Source organism: Passer domesticus, chromosome 32 (genome assembly GCF_036417665.1).
Source record: "Passer domesticus isolate bPasDom1 chromosome 32, bPasDom1.hap1, whole genome shotgun sequence".
NCBI lineage: Eukaryota > Metazoa > Chordata > Aves > Passeriformes > Passeridae > Passer > Passer domesticus.
The window spans coordinates 1,665,463-1,677,619 of NC_087505.1; the positions used below are offsets into that span (position 1 = coordinate 1,665,463).

The window sequence follows — 12,157 nt, forward strand, 5'->3', positions numbered from 1 at the left end:
CCCCCAGTGTCACAGCACGTCATCGTAGTCACGGGGGTCCCGCTGTCCCTCCTGGGGTCCCGACAGCTCCACGTTGGTCTCTTGAGGATCCCGAGGTGGGGCAGGGCCAGGGGACACCCATGGGGGCCGTGAGAGTGACACCGGGGGTGGGGACCTGGGTGGGGGGTGACACCTGTGGGTGATGTGTCCCTGTGTCCCCCCTGAACAAACCCCCTGCCCCCTCGGTGGGGGTCCAGCACTGCCCCCTCCTCAGAGGGGTCCTGTGGGGATAAGAGGGGTGTGGGGGGTGTCTGGGGAGGGGGAAAGGGGAGTCCTGGCCCAAGCCCCCCACTCACCTGTCCTGGAGCTTCCTGTCAGCTGCAAGGTAAAGGGGAGGGGGTGACTGCGGGGACCGCGAGATCCCTGAACCTTCCTGGGACCTCAGAAGCCACAACACCACACAGGGGACCTCAAATCCCCACTGCAGCCCTGATTCCCTGATCTCTGCCCCTACTCTGGGGGCTTCCCCCCATTCCTGTAGGACCCCCATCGCCCCCCCAGTGTCACACACCCCGGCGGTGCCACCAGTGACAGCCCCCGATGACAGCCAGGAGCAGGAGCAGGAACAGGAGGCTCCTGCCGACATTGACAGCCACTGCTGGGGGCAGAGGGGACAATCAGTGCCACCACTCACCTCAGGTGCCTTGTGCCCCCCAGTGACCCCGTGTGACCCCACCTGTGAGCCAGGCTGAGCCAGGTGTCACCTCCAGGGCCAGCTCTGGGCTGAGTGCCCGGAACACGCGGTGCCCGTCCTGTCCCAGCTTGTTGGTGGCCCTGCACTGGTAGGTGCCCGAATGTCCCACATCGATGTCCCCCAGCTCCAGGAGGGGACCCCGGGCCACCTCCTGCCCGTTGTGCAGCCAGGTGAAGGTGACAGGGGCTGAGCCCACCTGCACCGAGCAGCGCAGGGTCACGTTGTCACCTGTGCGCACCTGGTGTGCCAGGGGACCGGGGGTGATGGTGGCATTGGCCACGGGCACTGTGGGGACACAGACAGGGCTGGCACAGGAGAGGTGGGATGGGGGTGCCGTGGGTGGGGTCACCCCCAGCCCGAGGGTCCCGCTCACCCAGGACGGTGACATTCAGGGGGTCCCCAAGTGCCACCTGTCCCTTGGGAGTCTGCCCAAACAGGGACACCCCTGAGGACAGGACCCCTTCAAGAGGGGGGACAGCAGGGGACACTGAGCACCCACGGAGGTCAGGGAGAGGCAGGGGCTCCCCAAGGAGAGAGAGGGGGTGCAGAGATGGGGGGCATGAAAGGGACTCTAAGAATGGACTGGGGTTTCAGGGAGGGGATACCTGGAGAGGGAGGCGGCGACACTTGGAAAGATAGAGAGACCCAAGGAGGGGATGGTGGCACAAGGGGAAAGTGATGGAACTTCAGAGAGGGGTGAGGGGGCCTTGAAAGGGGTGAAGGGAGCTGGTGAGGGAATGGGCCTCCAGGCACTGATGGAGGCCTCCAGGCAGTGATGGGGGTACCAAGGCAGGGGATCCAGGGTGTCTCTGGGCTCACCCCGTGCCCATCCCCGCACTCACTGCACACCGTGACGCAGAGCCGGGCGCTGCTCTTCCTCACATTCCCCTCCTCGGAGCGCACCTGGCAGCTGTAATTCCCCGAGTGGGAGACCCCCACGGAGGGCAGCAGCAGCTGCGGGGACCCCTGCGGGCCCCCCACCACCTGCCCATCCCGGTAGAACACGTGCAGGAGGGGGGCTCGGGGCCGCAGGGGGCTGGGGGTGCTGAGGCAGCTGAGACTCAGGGGGGACCCCTCGATGGGCTCGGGGGGACCCTCCAGCACCGGCACCGAGAAGAGCTCTGGGAAGGAGAGGGGAGGTGAGGACTGTGACTCTGAGCCTGCTGGAAAGGGGCTTTGGGGTGTCAGGAGATTGGAGTTCCAGATGCGGGGTGCTCACCGTGCACTGTCACTGTCACTGCTGCTGACACTGACATTCCTGAGCCCACCCAGCCCCTGCAGTGGTAGATGCCACTGTGGTTCAGCTGCACGGGGGACAGGGACAGCTCGGTCCCTATGAGGGACCCCCCCAAATCCTTCACGTCCTGATAAAATCGTGCCTCAGTGACCGGGTTGTCCTGCCGGCCCCGGCAGCGCAGTGTCACCGTGTCCCCCTCCAGCAGTGCCCGTGCTGGCACCTGCAGCACCAGCGGATCTGTGGGACAGGAGGGTCCCATGTCACTGAGGGGCTCGAGACAGGTCTGAGGTGTGTCCCGTGGCCCAGGGGACATCTGTGTGCACTGGGGTGCACTGGGGTGTCCCTGTGTGCAGGGCACAAGCTCTCATCACAGGACGGGTGTGAGGCCACCCACGGAGCAGAGCCCACCCAGAGCTGTCAGGGGCCACCCAGATCATTGAAGATCCCAACTCACCATCAAAGACACCCACGGGGGAGCTGAACCCGCTGCCGGGCCTGTAACATTGGTAGATGCCACTCTTGGTGACCTTGAAGTGGTCGGGTCCCTGCTGCCGCCATTGCTGGTTGTCCTTGTACCAGGTGGTGTCACCGGCTGTCCCCAAGCCCTGGCAGGTCAGTGTCACCTGGTCCCACAGCACTGCCGGCCTCCAGGGGGGCTCCACGAGGAGCTGGGTGGTCTGGGCACCTGCGGGTGACAGGGGACACCAGGCTGGCAGGGGACACCAGGCTGCCAGGGGACAACAGGCTGGCAGGGCCAGCGCGGGGCTGGGGACAGCGGGGTGGGGCCATGGCATCCCCCGAGGACTCACCAGCGAGGCCGAGGGTCTGGGCTGGAAGGGAGAAGGGACAGGGCTCAGTGGGGGTGGCACTGTGGGGACAGCAGCACGGGGACACGGGGTGTGGGGGCTGTCCCCACAAGGTCTCTGTGGGGACACGGGTGTGGCACAGATGTCTGGAGGACAGGGACACAGCAGCCAAGCCATGCTCAGGCATGGGGACCCCGTGCTGCCTCAGGTCACCCCTGCCAGCCCCACAGCCACATCCCCATGGCCCTGTGCCCCTGGTCCCACTCCTCTGGCACCTGTCCCCATGGCCCAAGCACAGGGTGCTTGTCCCCTTGTCCCTGTCCTGCATCCCTGTGGCCCTGTCCCCACAGCTGCCCCAGCCCCAAGGCTCCTTCTCTCACATCCTTGTCCCCACATCTCCATCCCGCTGTTCCTGTCCCCACATCCCAGTTCCCCTCCCTGTCCCCACTTCCTGTCCCCAAAGCCACCCCACAACTCTGCTCACAATGGGCTCCATGCCCTGCTGGCCTTGGGGACCTCAGGGCACCCCGCAGCCCCCCTGTGCCCCCTCCCCTCCCCATGCCTGGGCTGTCAGGCCCGTGCCCGGGGCACTCACCCCACAGGAGCAGCGCCACCTTCCCGGCCATCCCGCTGTCCCCAGCCGTGTGCACAGGCTGTCACTCGCTGCCGGGGGTGTCTGTCCCCTCGCTGGCGGCTCTTTGGCCAAAGGGGAAGGAAGCAAGTTCGGGTGTCACCTTCATGTGGAGGTGGCACCGGGTGGGGGCAGGGTGGCCACAGGCTGGGGACCGGATGGGGATGAGGCTGGGTGGGACAAGGTGAGATTTGGGGTTCCCAGGAGTGGGGGGCTCAGGGGGTTTGGGGAGGCAGGGATGGCTGTCCAGGGGAATGGGGAGTGCCGGGGATGGGGTCCCTGGGAATGGGGGTCCTGAGGAGGGGGAGTCACCGGGGATGGGGGTGCAATGGGAATGGGGGACCCCAGGGCTGGGGGGATTCAGGGATGGGAGTGCCAGGGGAACGTGGGCTCCAGGGATTTGGGGTCATGGCATGGGTGTGCCAAGGATGGGGTGCAGGGGGAATGGGGGGTCCCGTGGGAATGGGGGTCCTGGGAGCATCCAGGTCCTGGTCAAAGAGAGATTTCAGGGGATGGAATGAACAGGAGAAGGTTCCTTGGGAATGGGGTGCTGGACCATGGGGATCCTGGGGAATGTCAGTGCTGGGATGGGGGTCCCAGGCACGGTGGGACATAAGGAATGGGGTTCCCATGATGTGATTTCCAGGGGAATGGGGGTCCCAGGGAAGGGCAGTGGCTGGGTGGGCACAGGGGTCACAGCTCCTTCCCTGGGTGCCTCAGATTTTGGGGTGACCCAGGGCCCAGCACAGCCCCCACAAGGTGCCAATGGCCTGGGGGTCACCCCAGACAGATTCTGAGGGGCTCTGGGTCAGTGGAGCTGCTGCAGAGGTGAGAATTCTGTAGGGGGAAATTGCCTGCCCGTACTTTTTTTCAGCCCTGCAAGAAGCACAAACCCCAAAGGGAGCCCAAGCAGTGGCTCTGCCAGGCCCTTTGATGGTTTTCAGAGCAGGGCTGGCTGGAAACCGCCCCTGCAGGGGCAGCTGTGAGGGAACCAGTCCAGAAATGCAGCAATTGATCATTTGTCCCTTGCAGCAAGGTTCTGAGAGAGCCCCAAATACCCTGCAAAGACAACAACAATCTGCTCAACAACCTGCCTGGGTTTGTCCTACTTTCTGTCTCAAACCTGCAGCCTTTTGGAAGGACTCGGGAAGAATATTTCCATTCTGGTTCGGCTGTCAGACAAGAGGGAAAAGTGTGGAAATACCGAGCAGTGGCTCTCCCTGTGGCTGTGGTGGGGCTGTGGGGAGTGACCCTGTGTGGATTCCAGGTGTCCCCAAAGCTGCTCCATCCCTGCCCTCCTCACCTGAGTGAAAGGCTGAGGGTTTGCAGGGATTGTGGCATAAAGCCACCAGAGGGGCTGCTGTGGACCAGAGACCTACCTGGGGTCAGGTGCTGCCTTCCTTCCATTCGGGATCATGGAGAGCGGTTGCGGGCATTGCACAGAGCGTGTGCCAGGCCTGGGGACACTGCTACGCTGCCACTGGGCACTAGGATCCAACCTGCTGCCTTGGAGGCTTCTACACATTGCCAGTGGTGGTGCAGGGAGCGACTGTTGCCCGTGAGTTTGCAAAAGGAGCGATTTCCCCTCCTGGCTCCCGCCCGAGGCCGCCATGGCCCCTGAGGGGATCGAGCTCCACCGGGGCGCCCCCTGCTGGCCGGGAGGGAGCGCTCCCTGCAGCGCCCCCTGCTGGCCGGGAGGGAGCGCTCCCTGCAGCGCCCCCTGCTGGCCGCGGTTATAACTGCCACACAAACCAACAGCGCTGAGCGGGAGGGAAAGTTCTGCTTTGTCTTGTTTGTTCTCTTCTGGCTTAAAAATTTCCTCAGAAATAATCTATTATTCCTTTTCCTACACTCTGGCCTGGAATCCCCATCATTTTTGAAATTCAAAAAATTTTAACGATGTATCTTCTTTCCATTCCAGGAACGTTCCCAGTTTCCTCAGCAGATATTTCTCATTTAAACGAGTTGACAACTCCTGGGTTCCAGTGTGGATGAGACAAACACCCCAAGAGAAGACAGGGTCAGGGACTTGGCCCCCTCATGCTGTGCCTTTTAAGCCAGTAGGGTGACCAAGGGCTCTCTCCCCAGGTGGCACTTCTGGTCCCCCAGCCACTCAGGAGCTGGCTTTGGCAGAGTGTCACACTGTCCCCAGAGTGCCATGGCTGACAGACTGATGGACAGACGGGGCCCTGTCTCACCAAAAGCAAGGCCTGACCCAGCCCTGCCACACACAGGTGTTCCAAAATGTCTCCAGACATCAAAGTTTTCCTGTCTCTGACACCCCACCCTGTGCCATGGCCTGATCCTGACTGCCCTGGAAAAGGGGGAGGCTCAGGAACCCCCACAGGGCCTTGGTGCCATCCTGGTGTGGGGAACACGGCAGAGGAGGGGTTGGGGACAGGGGACAAGAGAATCCAGAGCCTCCTGAAGGCCGCTTTGGCCATCAGAGCACTGAAGGTCCTGGGCCCTGCCAGGTTCCTCTGGCAGAGTAAATGTGCTGGGGACAGCATCTGGGGTTTGTTCCTTGTTGTGGCTTTCCCTGGAAATCGTTCCTTTTGTGACCATGTGGACTCTGAAGCTTGTTGCTGTTGCTGTTGGTTTTATTGTGTCTCGTTGCTGGTTCAGGAAATTGTTCTTCTCTCAGCCCTGTGGGATCTTTGTGCCTCCACAGGGAGGGACAGGGGCAGTTTTTAGTGGCAGCACACACACGGGTGGGTGCCCATGGCTGGGGACCCCCAGTGCCCCCAGTTGCCCCAGTGTCACAGCACATTCCCGTAGATGTCACCGGGTTCCCGTGGTGGCCCCTGGTGTCCCCGCAGCTCCGCGTAGGTCACCTGGGGATCCTGGAGTGTGGTGGCACGGGGGGACGCTGCGAGAGACACGGGCTGTGGGATCTGGGTGGGGTGACCCCGGTGGGTGACGTGTCCCTCTGCGTGTGTCCCCCCTGTACTCACCCCCTGTTCCCTTGGTGACCACGACATGGCTGTACAGCACCTCCCCCTCCTCTGGGGGGGCCGGGGGATCCGGGGGGGCCCTGAGGGAATGAAGGGGGTGTGGGGGAGGGAATGGGAGGCCTTGGGGGTTGGGGTAACAGGGGAGAGTGTGGTTTGAGCCCCCACTCACCTTTCCTGCTGCTTCCTGGCAGCTGCAGAGGAAAGAGGGGAGGGGTGACTGTGGGGTCCCAAGGCCCTGACCCCTCTCAGGATTCCTGAACCCCCACAGGACCCTCAATTCCTTTCAGGACCCCCAAGCATCCTTGAAGCCCCCCAGAATTCATGAACCTCCCCAGTGGCCCCCAAGCAACTCTGCCTCAAGAACCCAAAGCCCGGCAGAGACAGAGACCCCCAAACACCCCAAGGGACCCTGAAAGAGCCCCCAGCATCCCTGCAGGACCCTCCAGCACCTCCCCAATGCCTACAGGACACCCAGACAAGGTCACAATCCTGGTGCTGTGAGTGCTGCCCTATCATTCCCCAATTCTCATGACCTCTGCAGCTCCCTGGGACCCCTGTCCCCCCATTGTCACCCACCCACACGGTGCCAGCGGTGCCAGGCCACAATGACACCCACGAGCAGGAGCAGGAACAAAAGGGCCCCTCCGACCCCTGCGGCCACTGCAAGAAACAGAGGGGACACATCAGGGTCACCATCACCCCAGGGGTCCTGCACTCCCTGGTGGCCCCGTGTGACCCCACCTGTGAGCCAGGCTGAGCCAGGTGTCACCTCCAGGGCCAGCTCTGGGCTGGGTGCCCGGAACACGCGGTGCCCGTCCTGTCCCAGCTGGTTGGTGGCCACGCACTGGTAGGTGCCCGAATGTCCCACATCGATGTCCCCCAGCTCCAGGAGGGGACCCCGGGCCAGCTCCTGCCCGTTGTGCAGCCAGGTGAAGGTGACAGGGGCTGAGCCCACCTGCACCGAGCAGCGCAGGGTCACGTTGTCACCTGTGTGCACCTGGTGTGCCAGGGGACCGGGGGTGATGGTGGCATTGGCCACGGGCACTGCGGGGACACAGACAGGGCTGGCACAGGAGAAGTGGGATGGGGGTGCCGTGGGTGGGGTCACCCCCAGCCCGAGGGTCCCGCTCACCCAGGACGGTGACATTCAGGGGGTCACTCTGGGCCACGCTGTCCCCGTCTCTGACCCGGCACCGGTACTGCCCGCTGGCATTGTCCCCAACGTGGGGCAGCTCCAGTTGGGGGCCGGTGCCCAGCAGTGCCCCTGAGCCCTCCCGGTGCCAGGAGAAGGACAGGGGACCTGTCCCCATGGCCACCGTGCAGCTCAGCACCAGGCGGTCCCCCAGTGCCACCTGTCCCCCGGGGGGCTGCACCGACAGGGACACCCCCGAGGGTGGGATCCCTGTGGGGGACACAGGAGGGATTGGGGAGCCAGGAAGGGTGGGGGACACGGGAGGGGAAAGAGGGGGGATTGGAGGGGAGCAGAGAGGATCCCAGTGAGCAGAAGGGGACCCTGGGAGGCATGGTGGGACATGGGGACAATGGTGAGACCCCGTGGAAAGGGGGAGAGAGCCAGGCAGGGATGGGGAACCACAGGAGAGACTGAGGAGACTCAGGGAATGATTTGGGGTGTAGAGATGGGCGGGTGGAGGCAGGGAAGGAAGGGAGAGCAGAGGGTGGAGCAGGGACCTTGGAAGGGGTGGGGAATGCAGGGAGGGCTGGGGAGGACACAGAGAGGGATGAGGGATCTGCAGGGGGAGCTGGGCAGTCCTGGGGGAAAGCAAGAGGGACTTGGGAAATTGTGGGTGAGCCAGGGAGGAGTAAAGGGAGGGGTGAAGGATTCAGGCAGTGCTGGGGAAACCCTTGGAGGATGTCGGGCTTCCCTGTCCCCATCCCTGCACTCACTGTGCACTGTCACTGTCACCCGCTCCGACTCTCTCCACTGTGACACCACATAGCTCACATAGCCCTGGCAGCGGTAGCGGCCGCTGTGGCTCAGCTGCAGGGGGGACAGGGACAGCTCGGTCTCATCCTGGGGCCCTCTCAGTTGCTTCTCTTCATGGTAGAAGTACACATCTCTGAGCGTGTTGTTCCACCAGCTCCTGCAGCGCAGTGTCACCGTGTCCCCCTCCAGCAGTGCCCGCGCTGGCACCTGCAGCACCAGCACACCTGGGGGACAGAGGGGACCTGTCACACCAGGGGCATCAGGAGGGTGATGATGGCACCGGGAGGCACCAGGGGCCACCCATTGTAAGAGAGAAGTCTCCTCGCACTGGGATGAGAGCAGGGGACAGGCTCTGGTCACACAGGAGTGACCCATGGAGCAGAGCCCACCCAGAGCCCTCGGGGTCCCCGCGGGTGCCAGCCTGGGGACACCCAAAACCCCCTCACCCTTTGAGACTGTCACAGGGGGGCTGCGCCCGGTGTCGGGTCTGTCACAGGTGTAGGTGCCACTCTCGGTGACAATGAGGCGGTCACTGCCCTCCTGCCCCCATCTCTTCCCGTCCTTGTACCAGGTGGTGGCACCGGCTGTCCCCGAGCCCTGGCAGGTCAGTGTCACCCGGTCCCACAGCACCGCCGGCCTCCAGGGGGGCTGCACGAGGAGCTGGGTGGTCTGGGCACCTGCGGGTGACAGGGGACACCAGGCTGCCAGGGGACACCAGGCTGGCAGGGCCAGCGCGGGGCTGGGGACAGCGGGGTGGGGCCATGGCATCCCCCGAGGACTCACCAGCGAGGCCGAGGGTCTGGGCTGGAAGGGAGAAGGGACAGGGCTCAGTGGGGGTGGCACTGTGGGGACAGCAGCACGGGGACACGGGGTGTGGGGGCTGTCCCCACAAGGTCTCTGTGGGGACACGGGTGTGGCACAGATGCCTCGAGGACAGGGACACAGCAGCCAAGCCATGCTCAGGCATGGGGACCCCGTGCTGCCTCAGGTCACCCCTGCCAGCCCCACAGCCACATCCCCATGGCCCTGTGCCCGTGGTCCCACTCCTCTGGCACCTGTCCCCATGGCCCAAGCACAGGGTGCTTGTCCCCTTCTCCCTGTCCTACATCCCTGTGGCCCTGTCCCCACAGCTGCCCCAGCCCCAAGGCTCCTTCTCTCACATCCTTGTCCCCACATCTCCATCCCGCTGTTCCCGTCCCCACATCCCAGTTCCCCTCCCTGTCCCCACTTCCTGTCCCCACAGCCACCCCACAACTCTGCTCACACTGGGCTCCATGCCCTGCTGGCCTTGGGGACCTCAGGGGACCCCGCAGCCCCCCTGTGCCCCCTCCCCTCCCCATGCCTGGGCTGTCAGGCCCGTGCCCGGGGCACTCACCCCACAGGAGCAGCGCCACCTTCCCGGCCATCCCGCTGTCCCCAGCCATGTGCACTGGCTGTCACTCGCTGCCGGGGGTGGCTGTCCCCTGGGTGGTGGCTCTTTGGCCAAAGGGGAAGGAAGCGAGGTCAGGTGTCACCTTCATGTGGAGGTGGCACCGGGTGGGGGCAGGGTGGCCACAGGCTGGGCACAGGCTGTGGGCAGGGTGGGGACAGGATGCGGACACGGCTGGGTGGCACACGGTGGGACATGGGTTGCCATGAGTGGGGGGCTCAGGGTTTTAGGAGCCAGGGAAGGGGTCCCTGGGAATGGGGGTCCTGAGGAGGGGGAGTCACCGGGGATGGGGGTGCAATGGGAATGGGTGACCCCAGGGCTGGGGGGATTCAGGGATGGGAGTGCCAGGGGAACGTGGGCTCCAGGGATTTGGGGTCATGGCATGGGTGTGCCAAGGATGGGGTGCAGGGGCTGTGGGGGTTCCTGTGGGCTTGGGGGTCCTGGGATAATCAAGGTCCTGGGAAAAGAGGATTGTAGGGGCTGGAATAAATGGGAGAAGGTTCCTTTGGAATGGAGTCCTGGGCCATGGAGATCCTGGGGAATGTCACTACTGGGTTGGGGGTTCCAGGGGTACGTGGGCTCCAGGGATTTGGGGTCATGGGATGGGGATGCTGGGGGAATGGGGGATCCCCTGGGAATGGGGGTGCTGGGCCATGGAGATCCTGGGGAATGTCAGTACTGGGTTGGGGGTCCCAGGGATGGGGGATATAAGGAATGGGGTCCATGGTTGGGGTCCCTGGGGAATGGGGGTGCCAGGGATGGGCAGTGGCTGGGTGGGCACAGGGGTCTCAGCTCCTTCTCTGGGTGCTTCAGACTTTGGGGTGTCCCAGGGCCCAGCAAAGTCTCCCCAGGGTGCTTGTGGTTTGGGAGGGTCACCCCAGGTAGATCCTGCGAGGGTCTGGCTCTGTGTCCCCCATCCCCCAGGGGCTTTTTCCTCTCTTCATTTCCATTTCCATCATTTTCCCCTCCATTTCCCACCCCCCCAGTTCATGCCTTGGTGATCCTGGGGGGCACCTGAGCAGGGAATGGGTTGGGGGAACCCAAGAGTGGGGGAAGCAGGGGTGAGGGGTCTGCAGGGAGGGCTGGGGGGGCTGTGGGGGATGGGGGTGTCCCTCTGTGCCCCCCAACACTTTCACTTTCTCTCTCCCTCAGCAGAAGGAAGTGGCCGTTTGTGCTGAGTGTCACACGGGGGCGGGTTCTGTCCTGGGGGGCACATCCAGGGGGTCCTGTCCTGGGGGGATCCTGTCCCTGGGGGACACGTGCTGGACAAGGGGGTCCTGTCCTGGGGGATGGAGGATCCAGGGGGGCCCAGACTTCTCCATTCCTGCTTCTCCCCAGCAGGATCTGAGCCCTGGGCAGGAAGGAACCCCCAAAATCCTGATTCCTGAAGCCAGTGGCCATCAAGGGTGGGCTCAGCCATGGCCCAGCCCCACTGCACAGGGATGGCCACTGCCCAGCCCTGCTCTGGCCAGCCCCAGGTGGCAGCCAGGACCTGAGGGTGGCCCTGCCCCTTTGGCTTTGATTGTGGCAGCTTTAGAGCTGCTGCAGAGGTGAGAATTCTGTGGGGGAAAAATGCCTGCCTGTGGTTTGCTCAGCCCTGCAAGAAGCACAAACCCCAAAGGGAGCCCAAGCAGTGGCTCTGCGAGGCCCTTTGATGGTTTTCAGAGCAGGGCTGGCTGGAAACCGCTCCTGCAGGGGCAGCTGTGAGGGAACCAGTGCGGAAATGCAGCAATTGATCATGTGTCCCTTTGCCCAAGGGACTGAGAAAACCACAAAACTACTGCAAATCCCACAACAATCTGCTCAACAACCTGACCAGGACCCTCCTTCTTGAACAAATCCTGCATCCTTTGGAACCTCCCAGAAAGAAATGTTTGAGTTCTGGCTGTGCACAGCAGAAGAGAGGGGAAAGTTTGGGAATATTGAGCAGGGGCTGCACACGAGGGGCTGGGGAACAGGGGTGTCACAGCAGGAGCAGGGAGTGTCCAGGCTGGGGAATTCAGGGCAGGCTGGAGTGTATTTTCCAGGGAATCACACCCTGAGGCACACAGGGGCATTTCCAGAGTCCTGTGCACTGTCCCAAGGACGGACAGAGCTTCTCCCCTTCCTCCATGGGAATCCAATCAAGTTTCAGGGTGGGAATGAGAAACATGGGAAGAGTTCCTAAACATGGCCCAACAAAAGGCTGCCTTAGGTGTTTGTTTGCTGCCCAGCAGGCAGGGAACAATCCCATGGAGCTGCTGGACACTCAGGGAGATTCCACTCTCTCTGTCATCCACAAGCAAACCCTGCTGTGGGATGCACCAAGGGGCTGCAAAAGGGAGCCAAAAAGTCTCATTTCTTTGGGATTTGTTTGTGTTTTTATTGTGAGAGCAACAATTAAAAGGATTTTATAAATCAGAGCATTTTACACCTTATCAGT

General features: G+C 63.1%; 1 protein-coding gene across 1 annotated transcript; it reads right to left on the bottom strand.

Annotated features, from left to right (window-relative positions):
• Window positions 1–6,526: 6,526 nt before the first annotated feature.
• LOC135288078 (low affinity immunoglobulin gamma Fc region receptor III-A-like) lies at window positions 6,527–9,712 on the bottom strand. Its single transcript, XM_064401360.1, has 8 exons — window positions 9,682–9,712; window positions 9,090–9,110; window positions 8,753–8,983; window positions 8,267–8,530; window positions 7,494–7,763; window positions 7,103–7,405; window positions 6,938–7,021; window positions 6,527–6,552 (listed from the first exon to the last, which is right to left on the bottom strand). Exons 1-8 carry the CDS (start codon window positions 9,710–9,712, stop codon window positions 6,527–6,529), a joined length of 1,230 nt encoding a protein of 409 aa, XP_064257430.1.
• Window positions 9,713–12,157: the final 2,445 nt, after the last annotated feature.

Coding starts and splice junctions, on each gene's coding strand:
- LOC135288078 (XM_064401360.1), bottom strand. CDS start 9,712: ATGGCCGGGAAGGTGGCGCTGCTCCTGTGGG. Junction 9,111..9,681: donor GGTGGCGCTGCTCCTGTGGG/GTGAGTGCCCCG, acceptor TCTCCCTTCCAG/CCCAGACCCTCGGCCTCGCT. Junction 8,531..8,752: donor CCCTGTGACAGTCTCAAAGG/GTGAGGGGGTTT, acceptor TCTGTCCCCCAG/GTGTGCTGGTGCTGCAGGTG.